Source organism: Nelumbo lutea, chromosome 1 (assembly GCF_056320005.1).
Source record: "Nelumbo lutea isolate HS-2025 chromosome 1, American lotus-T2T, whole genome shotgun sequence".
NCBI lineage: Eukaryota > Viridiplantae > Streptophyta > Magnoliopsida > Proteales > Nelumbonaceae > Nelumbo > Nelumbo lutea.
In genome coordinates, this window is record NC_142684.1 from 30964704 (window position 1) to 30978983 (window position 14280).

The window sequence follows — 14280 nt, forward strand, 5'->3', positions numbered from 1 at the left end:
TTGCTACTGTTGGAGCTGATTGCCCTCCTAATGTACAAGCTCTCACACATGATTCCTCCGATGTGATGGAGAAGCTCAGGATTTTGTTGACTCTGCTTCAGAAGTCTGGGCTCTCTACCTCTACTAGTTCTAGTAATCCTTCCAGTGCTTTTGCAAAAAACAGGTACTGCACTTACTTGTCAATCTTCTCCTACTAGCTCCTGGATTGTGGACTTTGAAGCTATTGCACATATGACTGGTATGTCTTCCTACTTCACCACTTATAAGTTGGCTCCGGGGGAAGGAAAAATCACTGTAGCTAATGGATCTCAGACCCCTATCTCTGGTCTGGGGGAGGTTAAGCCTACTCGTGATCTTTCCCTAAGCTCTGTCCTCCATGTCCCCCACTTGTACAAGAATCTTTTATCTGTTAGTACTCTTACCAAATCTCATAACTGTCTAGCGACATTTTTCCCTTCTCATTGTGTTTTTTAGGACTTGAGAACGGGGAGGAAGATTGGAACTAGACATGAAGCTGATGGAGTTTACCTTTTTTATCAAACCTCTGAGCAAGGATTACTGTGCTAGATTGAGTCATGTCATGATGAAAATTTGAGTTTTTTGAAGTTGTGGAATTGTCGCCTCAGATATGTTTCTTTTAAGTCCACTAAATTTTTGTTTCCAAACTTATGTCAGTCTAAGTCTAGTTTGGGTATACAATGTAGAACTATATATCCTACAAGTAATAGAAGGAGTGGTGTTGCTTTCAACTTGATACACACTAATGTTTAGGGCTCATACTCTATTCCATGTATAGGCGGCTATAAATATTTTATATTATTCATTGATGATTACTCTAGATATACTTGGCTTTACCTGATGAAGAGTAGAGATGAGGTCCCTTCCATTGTTCAAAACTTCTTTAAGATGGTGGAAACACAATTCGAAAGGCACATCAAGATAATACGGTCTGACAATGCTAAGGAGTATTTTGAAAAGCATCATATTCCACAACAGAATGGTGTAGCAGAGAGAAAAAACAGACATGTTGTCGAGGTGGAGAGAGGCATTTTCTTCCATATGAATGTACCAACTCAATTCTGGGGAGATGTAGTTGAAGCAGTATTGTATCTCATGAATAGACTTCCTTCATGGTCCCTTTCTCCTCAATCACCTCATCAACTTTTGCTTCCTAAGGATCATATTTTCAGTTTGCCCCTCAGAGTCTTTGGTTGCAGTTGCTTTGTATATGACATGAGTCCTCGCCTAAAACTTGACCCTGAATCTATCAATGCATATTTTTGGGCTACTCTCCTGTCTAAAAGGGATACAAGTGCTTTGATCCCATACTGGCCAAAGGTACGTACCTAAGGATGTTACATTCCTTGAGTCTACTCCATATTTTTAGTCCACTCATCCTTCTCGTCAGGGGGAGAGTGTTTGTGAAGATCGCACTCCTTTTTGTTTTCCTGTTCCTACCTATATGGACATTCCTAGATTGTCTTCCCCTTGTAGTAACAATATTCCTGCTCTTCCTCAAGGAAGGATACTCCTGAGGCTGAATGTCCACAACAATCGAATCACCTGATTCCAGGTAACTCTGAAAGCAACCCTGAACTTCCTTCTCCTGCTATTATTGAGCCTGATTCTCACAATCTGACCATGACCTTCCCATTGCAGTTAGAAAAGGAAAAAGGAAATGCCCTGCCTACCCCATCACTAACTATGTTTCTTATGATGCTCTTTCAACCTCTTATCATGCCTATGTTACTACTATCTCCTCTGTTTCTGTTCCTCGTAATGTTTCAGATGCAGTTCAGTCACCTCAGTGGAAGGATGCTATGAACCAAGAGATAGAGGCTCTCTTAAAAAACCATACTTGGGAGCTTGTTCCTCTTCCTGAAGGCAAACTTCTAGTGGGTTGCAAGTAGGTGTATACCATTAAACATCAGGCTGATGGATCAATTGAAATATACAAAGCTAGGTTGGTGGCAAAAGGACACACCCAAACATTTGGGATTGACTATCAAGAGACCTTTTCTCCTATAGACAAAATGAACTCTATCCGAGTTATTATGTCTCTTGCTGCTCATTATTCATGGCCTCTATATCAGATGGATGTGAAGAATGCCTTCCTAAATGGAGATCTTCAGGAGGAGGTATACATGGATTTACCACCAAGGGTAATCTTACCCAACAGTGACGAGAAGGTTTGTCATTTAAGAAAATCTCTTTATGAGCTTAAACAGTCCCCTAGAGCTTGGTTTGATAGATTTAGGAAGGCTATTCTCAAAATTGGGTTTACACAATCACAAGCGGACCATACTTTGTTTATACGAAGGGTTAATGGCCTACTCACCTTGTTGATAGTGTATGCGGATGATATTGTTGTCACTGGAGATTATTACTCTATTATAAACCAACTAAAGGTATTCCTTGCTTCTGAATTTGAAATCAAAGATCTTGGGAATCTCAGATACTTTCTTAGAATCGAAGTGGAAAGGTCAAAGGGAGGGATATTCATTTCACAGAGGAAGTATGCCCTTGATCTCCTTTGTGAGGTTGGTAAACTAGGTTGTAAGCCAATTGAAACTCCTATTGACTCCAATCATAAATTGAGTGTTGATGATGGATATATTCTTCCAAACAAGGGTGTCTACCAGAGGCTTGTTGGTTGGCTTCTTTATCTGTGCCCGACTCAACCTGATATATCCTATGCTATTAGCATGGTGAGTCAGTATATGCATAGTCCTAGAACTTCACATATGCAAGTTGTCAACAGGATTCTCGCCTACCTAAAGGGGTGTTCAGGTAAAGGAATGCTATACTCTAACCAGGGACATCTCAAGGTTGAGGCTTATACTGATGTTGATTGGGCAGGTTCTATAGATGATAGAAGATCCACCTCCAGTTACTACACCTTGGTAGGAGGTAATGTTGTGTCTTGGAAAAGCAAAAAACAATATGTTGCTGCCCGTTCTAGTGCTGAATCTGAATATAGAGCTAAGGCTCATGGTGTACCGGAGTTGCTATGGTTGAAATCTTTGTTATAAAAAATTAGGACCCAAGCTAAAACCCCAATGATGTTACACTATGATAATCAAGCTGCCATAAACATTGCTCATAACCCTGCTCAACATGACCGAACAAAGCATATTGAAATTAACAGACACTTCATTAGAGAAAAGATAGCTAATGGAGAGATGTGTGCCTTTTGTTAGGTCAGAGAACCAACTTTCTAATTGCCTCAGTCAGTTGTTTATGTATTCAGGTTTAGTACCATAAGGGTACTGTTGTAATTTCTCCTTTGTTTACATTGTTCGGCTGTATTAGTATAAATAATAACATATCATTCTTTCGCCCCCTAAGTTGAGAAGGGGCTTTCAGTCCTCTCGGCTCTCCTCTCCTCTCTCCCTCTCTTCTCTCCTCTCGTCTCTTCACTTGCTCTTGCTCTTGCTCTTGCTCAACATGGTATCAGAGCAAGTCGACTAGGCCTGAAGGGTGGTGTCAAGCAAACCTGTTGTTCAATGTCGAGCAGATAGTCTTTTCATCTCCCATGGCTGTATCTATCGAACTGCTAATCAGTTGTATTCAGTTTGACCCAGAAGTTATAGAGACTTTTCATCTTCCATTGACCCCAACCATAAATTAGGTGACAACTGTGGTGTATCACTCAAGGATGTGAAACAGTTTTAGAGGCTTGTAGGGAGATTGTTATACCTTTCTATGACTCGCCCAGACATTGCATATGTTGTTGGTGTCCTCAGTCAATTCATGCATGCTCCTAGGTCTTCTCATCTTGAAGCAGCAGAGAGAATCCTCTGATATTTGAAGAAGTATCCGGGTACTGGTTTGTTGTTTCAAAAGCACGGACATTTGAAAGTTGATGTTTATACAGATGCAGATTGGGCTAGATCCCAAAGTGACAGAAAGTCTACTAGTGGCTACTGCACCTTTATAGGAGGGAACCTTGTTACATGGAGGAGTAAAAAGCAAAATGTGGTAGCTAGATCCAGTGCTGAAGCTGAATATCATGCTATGGCCCACGGGGTTGCTGAAGGCATGTGGATAAAGATTTTGTTGGGGGAGTTGGGTTTCCCAGTGACCAAACCTATAACTCTATTTTGTGATAACAAAGCAGCTATAAGCATTGCTGCCAATCCGGTGCTACATGATAGAACAAAACACATCGAAGTTGACAAGCATTTTATCAGAGAGAAAGTTATCGCAGGCGAAGTGTGTACCCCCTATGTCACTTCTGAGAACCAACTTGCAGACATCTTTACAAAGGGTTTAAGCCTTTCTAGACATCATGATCTTTGTGACAAGTTGGGCATTATTGATATCTATGCTCCAACTTGAGGGGAAGTGTTGTCAATTGTTTATGTATTCAGGTTTAGTACCATAAGGGTACTGTTGTAATTTCTCCTTTGTTTACATTGTTCGGCTGTACTAGTATAAATAATAACATATCATTCTTTCGCCCCCTAAGTTGTGAAGGGGCTTTCAGTCCTCTCAGCTCTCCTCTCCTCTCTCCCTCTCTTCTCTCCTCTCGTCTCTTCACTTGCTCTTGCTCTTGCTCAACAGAGAGATATGTGTGCCTTTTGTTAGGTCAGAGAACCAACTTGCTAATTGCCTCACTAAGGGTCTCAACAAGCCAAGACTTTATAGAAACTTGAGCAAGCTGGGCATGATAGATATCTATGCTCAGCTTGAGGGGGAGTGTTGAGAATGTGTATTTGGCTTTAGGGGTATTGTTGTCTTTTCTTATTTTTTGCATTTGGGCGCCCTTATAGAGTCATGGCTGTAATTTCAGATGTAACATATAATGGAATATTCTGGGTGTGAACAGTAACACCCTATTCTCTCCCATAACTCTCCTTCCTCTTCTCTTCTTCTTCTTCTTCTTCTTCTTCTTCTTTCTTCCTTCCCTCTTCCTACACTCGACAACTATTCAAGAAACACCTAAAAAAACAAATTACAACCAAGGCCCCCAAGGTCAGGAGCCAAACACACTAAACCTCCTACAATACCTCATAACTCAAGGAAGTCCCTAGATCTCAACTAAGAACAAAGAACAGAAGCTTGAAGGCCCATGGTCACAGCCACCCAAGAGATGAGCTTGCTAAAAGCAAAGGCAATTAAGCAATCTATATTAGAAGCCTTGTTTTGAAAGATTCTTCTGTTTCTTTCAGTCCAAACTGTGCATAAAATGGCTGCAAGCAAGACACTCCAAATGCACCTTGCCAACTTGGAACCACCCTTAAACTCCCAACCCCATAGCATATCCACAACAGAGCATGGCATACACCATTGAAGCCCCAAGACCGACAGAAAATGATTCCAGATTGCAGTTGTAACAAAATAGTGAATGAACAGATGCTTGCCGTCCTCAACCATTTGGCCACATAGAACACACAACAGGTCCTGAATCTGCACACCCCTCCTAACTAGACCTATTCATGGGCCGGGCCGGCCCGGGCTTGAGCCGGACTTTTACTCTTCATAAAGAAGATTTTGTTAGGCCCGAGCCTGAGCCCAGCCCAACCAACCGGCCTACAACTTGGGCCCGAGCCCGGCCCTAATAAAAAGCCCGAAGCTTGAAGCCCGACCTAACAAAAAGATAGATCAGTGTTTGTGTCTGTGTTCTCTGTCGGTGCCTATGTCTGTGTCTGTGTTCGCTGCCAACCAAACAATAAGAGAGGAAGAGAACAAAAGGGCAAAGAGAAAGGATTCATTGCCGGTGCCTATGTTCGTCGGTGCCTGAGTTCACGTCTGATAAATGAACTGAGCTGAGATTCTGAGAGTGAGAAGGAGAAATGAGAATAGGAACAACCGAACAATGAAAAGAGAGAGAGAGAGAGAGAGAGAGAGAGAGAGGGAGAGAGGATTCATAGCTGGTGCCTGAGTTTGTGTGACTCACATCTGATAAATGAGCTGTTGAGATCAATTCTGAGAGAGAAGGAGAAGTGAGAAGAGGAACGAGAGAGAGAGAGAGGACTCACCAGTCACCGCTGGAGTTCACTAGTTGCGTCGGTTTTGTCTTCCTGAGAGTGTTTGGCTATGTGAGGTTGTGATTGAGAAGGGAGTTTGTTCGGCTAAGAAAAAGAGATGAGTGATAAGAGAGGGATTAATATTTAGGGTTATGGTTTAACTTATACAAAAGCCGGGCCGGGCCGGGCCGGGTCGGGCTCGTGCTTTTAGGCCCAAGGTCAAGCCCGTGGGCTAAAATACATGCTCAAGCCCGTCCGGGAGCCAGGTTGGCTCGGCCTAGCCCGTCGGGCTACCCAGCCCATGAACAAGTCTACTCCTAACCAGGGAATCTTTCGTAAGACATCTATTCAGAACCACTGCCCAAACCAAAGCATTCACTTTAGAGGGAACTGAAGGATTCCAAATTTTCTCAGCTGGAATTTTTTGGTTGAATTACTTCATTTAGAACCCCAACAAAAGAACTAACAGAGAAAATACCATCCACACTAAACTTCCAACTCCAAGAGTCCTCAGACGACAAGTCTATGGACTGCCTGTACAAAAACCCCAAGAGATCTACAACTTTCTCAACTTCCCAGTCCTGAAATGACCTTCTAAATAAAGGATTCCGGGAAATAGTACCCCCACTCACTTCAAACTGACTAGCCACCGAACCCTTCTGATTTTTTGCTATTTGAAAGAGATGAGGGAAAACTTCAGAAAGGTTTAGGTCCATGTGTTTTAATGCATGGGCCGAACTCTTATGGTTTGATTTGGTAACATAGTAGGTCCCATGCCATACGAGGTTTAGGTCAATTTGACCAGTCAAAGAGGTGAGAAAATTCAGATTACTCAAGAGGTCAAATTGGACTAATTTGATTAGTCACTCACCTAGAATGACTAGGAAAATAAGTAGGATATTTTGGGTCAAATTTGGGAATTCACTTATTCTCCTTGGTCCTAATTTAATTAGGATTATTTCCTAATTGGAGAACTTCTAATTTATAAATCTGATTGGGAAACTCCTTATAGGACTCTAAGAGTCCAGCTGTATATAAGATAAGAGTATAGGAGAGTTGAGACATACATTATCATCAAGAATAGAATAGTTCTCCCAAAACCCTAGTTCGATCAAGGCTGAAAGGAGAGTCTTTTTCTGTCTTTTTTACTGTGTTTTTCCAGCAAGAACATGAACCTTTGAGTGATCATAAGGTGCACGCGAGTGGAGATTCAATCTGTCCATAGGAGTGTAGTATATCAACATCAAATTCTCACAAATTTGATTGCATCGAGCTTCATTCATGGCTGCGCCATCTTCATTCTTGGAGATCGATTTTGGCTGAATACTTGGCATGTATCACCACTTTGAGAGCCATGTTTGTGGTATCCAGATCAGGAAACACTAAACCCAATCTCTAAATTAAAATATGGTAATCATTCTACACCGGTCCTAGGAGAGAAATTTGTTCTCTCATGAAAATTTGATTTCCACATTGTTGGGATGTTTCAAGATTTTAAAAGTTGCACCTTTTTTCCCAGCTTGGTTCAACCTTTATGGGTTAAGAGCAGCCTTTCCTTTAGCAAGAACATTCCTCTCACCATCATATGATCATATGTACCCTAGAAACTTGTAGCACTTGTCTTCGCCCCAATTGTGAAAGAATCTCTCTGTGTGGCTACACTACCTTGTGCACTCCATTCCCAACACCCCATCGAGGGCTTGGGAACCATTATGCTCCCAATCAAATGATAGAATCCCTTGCATTTTCTCTCTTCATCAAGACCATATTGGTGCATGTGGTTTTCATGACTCCACCTCCAGTAAAGACCTTGCAACCCTTAGAATCTAATTAGCTAATTGATATTATATCCCTAAACATTTTTGGGACATATGCCATACCACCCAAAGTGCGAACCACTCCATTGATTTTCATAGTTCCTACACCCTAGATGTCACAGGAGATTGATCCATCACCCGAGGAGACAACACCCATCTTTCTCTCTTGGAACATATCAAAATATTCCCTCATAGAGAAATCATGCATAGAAACCTAGAGATCCAAAATCCACTCGTTTGGAGAAAAATTGCACATACCTTGGGAGACTATAAGAAAATCTCCACCATCATCCAATGCAATTGCTATACTTCCAAATTCATCCCTCTTTTTCCGTGCGGGACAAGCTCTCTTTATGTGACCAAACTCCTTGCATCTATAACATTGTACTTTTCCCTTTTCCTTGACCTTCTACTCTCAGATCCCCTATCAAATGACCTTCATTTCTGATCTATTCTTTGCATAACCAATGCAAAATCAAAATCATGACCACTCTTATACTTGGGCTTCCTCCTAACCTTGTTGGATAGAAGAGATATGGTGACTTCTTCCAATTCAAGAAGTGAGGTAAGAAGCAGAAGGGCCTTGTCTTCTTCCTCCACCTTGACATCAACTTTCCCTAGCTGATCCAAGATACTACTGAACACGTTTAGGTGTTCCAAAAGATTCCCACCCTCTTCCATTTGCCTTCATAATGTTAAACATAACATTATTATCCTAGAGCAATCAAATCGTACTAACACACCTTATCTCGATGTCCTCCCAATCAACATTCTTTATGCCTTCTAGCTTCCCATCATTTCCCTCTAATGCTCTACCCAAGCCTTGTTGAACCAAGATGTCCTTCACCCTTCTTTGCCATAACGTAAAGTTGCCTTTTCCATCAAACCTCTCAATCTAGAATTGAGAATTTGTACATTTTGTTGCCATTATCTCTTAAGAAATTTCATAAACACCTTGTAAACCCCAATTGGGAGCTCTAATACCATTTTGTTAGGGCTCACAACTGCCGCCCGTAGGACAAAGCATTTGAAATGAAATAGCAACCAAGAAAATCCAATAACAACAAAAATAACAAAACTCAAATAGAAACAAATAAAAAAAAAGCACCACCAAGAAAACAAAGGATTTATGTGGTTTGGCCTTACTGCCTATTGTTCACGTGAGAGACAAAAAAAGTTTATCACTATGAAAGAAAATGAGAAATAGTACAGGTACCTTGTGTCTTGCAACCCAACCAACCCTTAACCCTTGTACACCCATCCTCCCTTTCCTCTCTCAACCCAAAGAACAAAAACAAGAGAGAAATCCCAATCTTACCTCAAGAGCACCCTCTTTCTCTCAACCTGTCTTTTTTTTTTTTTTCTTTCCAACAAAAAAAGACCAAACTTCTTTCTTTCACCTCTAAACCCTATATATATATATATATATATATATAAAACCTTATATATGTAAAACCCACCTTAACCTAAGGATGGACCAAACCAACTGTTAGATTAAAAACTAATTCAACAGTTGAAAAATAAGACAACCCCAATAAATGTCTGGCCTAGTTCTTAATTTTGGTATCATTGAATTTGAATAATTATGGATTCATGCCAATACATTGTTGAGTATTCATGGGAAGTGAGTTTATATCTGATGGTTCCTTATGAATTTGAACTTGAAAGCCCACACATTCCATTCATTCAGTAGTTTATGGAGGACACATGACTAACTCAACTGAACAAAACCTTGGCCTAACTATGGGGGTGTTTGGTATAGTGGTGCTGCATTGCTGTTGCGTTTTGGATTGATCAATACAAATTTGTATGAGAAAGATTTTTCTAAACATTTTGAAAATGTTTTGAGTTGATCAATACAAATTGTTATTTTTACCTTCAATGTCAAATTTGATGTTTCTCACACATGCATTTTTCTAATTGAAATGACACTCATATATGATGTGGCAACACATATTGCTCTCAAAATTTGTATTGATCAATACAAAACACAAAGGCAATGCCACTGTACCAAACACCCCCTATATAGAGCTGGCTAATGAATCTTCTTCTGCCATTATTCAATGCCATTTCTATTTTTAAACTGTGGACCTTAAAATCATTTTTTAACTACTTCAAACCCATGTCCCTTTTGGCCTGTCTTTATCTCTTCTAGACCCTTCAACTTGCAACAGATCACTTTGTCTTATTGGTGCCAATAAAATTCAAAATGGTTTTCTCCATATGCAACGTCCTTTGTTAGCAGCCATCTATCATAGGAAGATTAGAGAGAAGAAGGCAGCATAAAGAGGAGCAGGTGGATGAGAGAATTCTAATATTAGGGTGTGGTGGCAGCCCTACAACCCCATTTATAAGAGTATTTTAAACATAAAAGTAAAATTACAAGATTGACCTTGCACCTAAGTAAATATAAAAATAATGCATATGACAGTAAATACTGGATTGATAGATCAACTTATACATGGCAACAGAATGTCCAGCATGGTAATTAAACAGATAAGATCCGTCTGTTTTCTGAACTTGCTTTGTATTCTATATTGCTTTTTTTTTTTTTTTTTTTTGGGGGGGGGGGGGGGTGGGGGGTGGGGGGGGTTGATAAGTTGAAAAGTAAAAAACTTCCCTTAGGGTACTGTCTGGTACATTAAAACTTCTATTGGGAGCCTTCGATTCCTTGATAGGGGAGTGAATTGGTTTGATTGGGTTGGATAAGAAAGTACTTCTTCTAAAGTCTAGACCCCTCAACCCTCATCCCTAGTTGAAGCGAAAACCAGTGCAAGAATAAAATATGGAAAGCCCAATTTCCTGAAAATATGCACCCAATCCAGACATTATATGATTTTTTAAAAAGTTGACATAAGCCAACTCTGTAAGAGAGGATAAGTTGATAGGGATATTCAAGAATGTTCATTCACAAATAGGGGATTGAAATTTCCAAGCATATACAAATGGAAAATTTTCAATATCAAATTTGACAAAACTAATCAATATAGTTACTTCCTTTAATATCTATATTTTTTAACAAGTTATTCAGAAAAATAACTGTCATATTTGACGATATTGTTGTTTTTTATTCCTTCATTTGCTTATGTGCAGGTACCTATTAAGGCCCGTGGAAGTGGTCGTGGCCAACTGGAAATCACATACTTGGATGAGGAGTTACGGTAGGCATATATAGATTTTCAGAAGCCTAATCCAAAACTTAAAAGTTATTTTAAGTATGTAACCATTTCTTTGCCGTAGATAGTAGTTTATAAAAGCCAAAACCTACATAACTAACAGGAGTTGCTGATCATCATGAAAGAGTTAAAGCTTTAGGATATACTAAACAGGAAACTTCCCGAGTTTCCTCTTTTACACTCATGAAAAGTGTTGAGGTAATGATTCTGCACCTTGGTCATTGTTCAAAAATATAAAGGAAATTGTTCCCACAAAAAACCATTTTTTGGAAATTTTCCAATAATAAAAACACCACCTTTACATTTCAAATGAACCAATTCCGCATTTTCTCAAATGGGTTCCACACATCAGCATAAGGTCATGAAAAAGAGTGACAGTGGGATCTACAGAGAGTGAAATTTGTTCTGATCTGAAAGCCTTATGTTGAGAGTTATTTTGGTGTTTTATTTCTTCCCTTTTTATGTTGTTTTATAGGTTTTTATGTGTTATTGGAAGGCAGGATAATTTAGTGTTTTCTCTTCTTTAATTAAGGATGCTTGTTATTGATTAATATATACCAAGAAGGGTTATCATTGTAATTAGACATCCTTATTGATTAACATATATACTTAGCTGCCTGCTGAGCGAGATAATTGTTTTTTTTTTCACTTCATGGGGCAACATAACAGGGGGTAGCCCATTCCCCAGACCCATAAACCCCCAACCTTGGTGCAGGCAGGATTCAATCCCAAGTCTCCACCACAACCAACCAGAGACCTTACCAACTAGCCAATTGGCACCTTGCAGTTAGCATTCTTCTATTTTTCTCTGCTAAACCTATTCCTCCAGCACCATATACTAATTTTCACCTTCAAAAGATAGTTTCTGAATCGGGAGAATATTCTACCCCCTGTTTTGAAATTGGATAATGATTGGAGGACATATTTCATTGATTTTGAATGATTCCAATCGCAGGAATCACTGAAATCATAATCATTCTTATTGGTAAAGATACCCTTAAGGTGTTATTAGTTCCTCTCATATTGCAGGAATTTAACCATTCTTTTTCCTGGTTATAAGTTAGCAATTAGAGAAGTTTTTTTGCTCCTTGTATAGCTTTAAGGTCCAGGTTGCATGTCCATCTAATAAAGCTTTTTCCCCCTTAAAAAAAAAAAAAAACATATTACTAGAAAGACAATCAAGAAAATGAAAAATAACGGGTTGATGACCACTATTTTGGAGGTGGTATACAATGTTACATAGATGACTTAAGTGTTGGGCTTTGTATTACAGTTCTGCATGACATCATGTTTTGTCGCCATTACTGTACTAACCCTGTTCTAAACTACTATAGTAGTTGTAATTTTTAAAAATAGTGATTTATTTGAAATTTCTTAGAGTTGTGTTTCTTATTTAACATGTGACCATAATGATGTTGCGGTTCAAGATGAACATGTCGATGCAAGCCTTCACCATGTATGACTGCTAATAGAGATATGGAGAAGACTAAACATTTTGTTTACTCAAGTTAGATGCTAACTAAGATGAAGCCTTTCATTGTCCCTCTTTAATTTTGGCAGCAGAGATGAAGTGTCTAATTATGTAGTATTTATGGAATGTTGTTCTGTTTTCAGAATTTCAAGGGGTAATGAAGGAAACTTGTTCATTTTGAAAATGGTGGATCCATCTTATAGAGTTCCCGTCTAATTTATCAACTTCAGTGGCAGAAAAGTAATTGTCTTATTGTTGAGCTATAGCTTCATTCATGTGGTAAGGAAATATCTGTGCAAGTCATATTCATACTTGTCCCAAATTGTAAAGAGAGATTGTGTAAGGCTGTTGTAGATTTGTATTACATTGTTTATAGACAAGTAATCCTAAATTGTAAAGGAAGCTTGCTTTATACTGTTGCAGAATAAACATTTATGCATATAGTGAAATTTTATACAAGGCTTTTCAATCGGATCTATTATGGAGCTATTTAGAGCTGTCAATGGGTCGGGTCTACTAGATAGAACTGAACCAATTATGTCAGTTATGGTTCTGTGGTTTGGGATTAAGACTTCGGTTGGGACCCATTCTTTCTGTTCCAAACCAATTATTTAATTAATAGCATATAAAGGTCTCCTAGTTTTCTTTTAATATTTGTTATGTTTTATGTTTAAAAGTTAAATTCCATAGACTGTATATTAGATAATTTTGGTTAAAAGCTCTTCTTTATCAACATATAAACAGATTACTATTTACTTTAATTGTTTGTTAAGGTTATATTATCAAAAATGAAATTCTCAGTTCTTATTACTGTAGTTATTATAGATGTCAAGTATAATTGGGTCAGAACTGATTATCCCAATTAATAGTTGATTTGGCTCCAGGTATATTTTATAGAACCAATTAATAATCAGTTCAGCACTGGTCCACCCTGTCCTAAACCAGACTTGACGCATTGACAGCTCTCGAGTCCCCGGTATTGTTGATTGTAATGTTACTCTTTATATAACTTATTAAATGTGCATCTCTCATGTTTATGCTTTATTCATAGATAATTTAACTTTAGATTTAGTACCATTAGTGTATTTATGTGATTTGTATGCATTTCTCTAGCATATCCAAGCATTTCTATATGGTCCATATCCATGCATTTCCGAAATGCATCTGTATCCAAGCTGTTCAATATGATACTCAATACCGATACTTTGATCCTTAGTCAACCCTTTATTGCTCTCTTTCTATCTGTTTCAACTTTGAAAAAAAAAAAAAAAAACCCAAAACAAAAAACCCTATAGAAATGTCTGCCTTATGCATGTAATAGGGAAATTTCATTCATTATATGCTCAAATTTCTAAATTGTTCTAGAACAAGGAAAACCTTGTGCAAGTGAAACAGAAAATGTGTATGAATAATGAACAGGCCCATGGCTGTTGAACTTAACTAGATGTTTTTGTTGGTGATTAAATGTAATTAGGTGGTACTATAATTCTAAATGTTGCAATAATAATTTTTTTATTTCTTCTATTTTTTTTGAAAAAAAAATGTGGAAGATTCTTATGTGTAAATGCATCAATTGCATTCCATTGTCATGCACAAAGAAAAATTAACGTTGCAAATGGATTGGATTTAATCTCTTTAATCTAATTCTTATTCAAACCCGATTCAGATCTAAAAATATAATCCATTTATTAATAAGTTTGATTCAGATATTTCTTGCTCTGATTTGTCAGAATCCAATCCAATTTGATTATCTGATTATAAATATAAGACCGTTTTTATAATTAAATTCTTTAGAATTAAATGGGTTTTAGGATTTAGATAAACCCAAGTTTTTTTTTTGTATA

At 38.3% G+C, this 14280-nt stretch overlaps 1 protein-coding gene across 3 annotated transcripts in view; it reads left to right on the forward strand.

Moving 5' to 3' along the window:
• Positions 1 to 12905, forward strand: part of LOC148874151 (putative plastid-lipid-associated protein 4, chloroplastic) — a 32026-nt gene extending 19121 nt beyond the window's left edge. For 2 of the 3 annotated variants that reach the window (XM_088944505.1, XM_088940810.1), the window contains 2 exons: positions 10883 to 10950; positions 12580 to 12905. In XM_088944505.1, coding sequence (XP_088800631.1) covers positions 10883 to 10950; positions 12580 to 12652 — 141 coding nt within the window. In that variant the 3' untranslated portion in view covers positions 12653 to 12905. The remainder of the gene's footprint in view (positions 1 to 10882; positions 10951 to 12579) is intronic. The other variant, XM_088951333.1, reaches the window with a different exon arrangement.
• The last annotated feature ends 1375 nt before the right edge of the window (positions 12906 to 14280 follow it).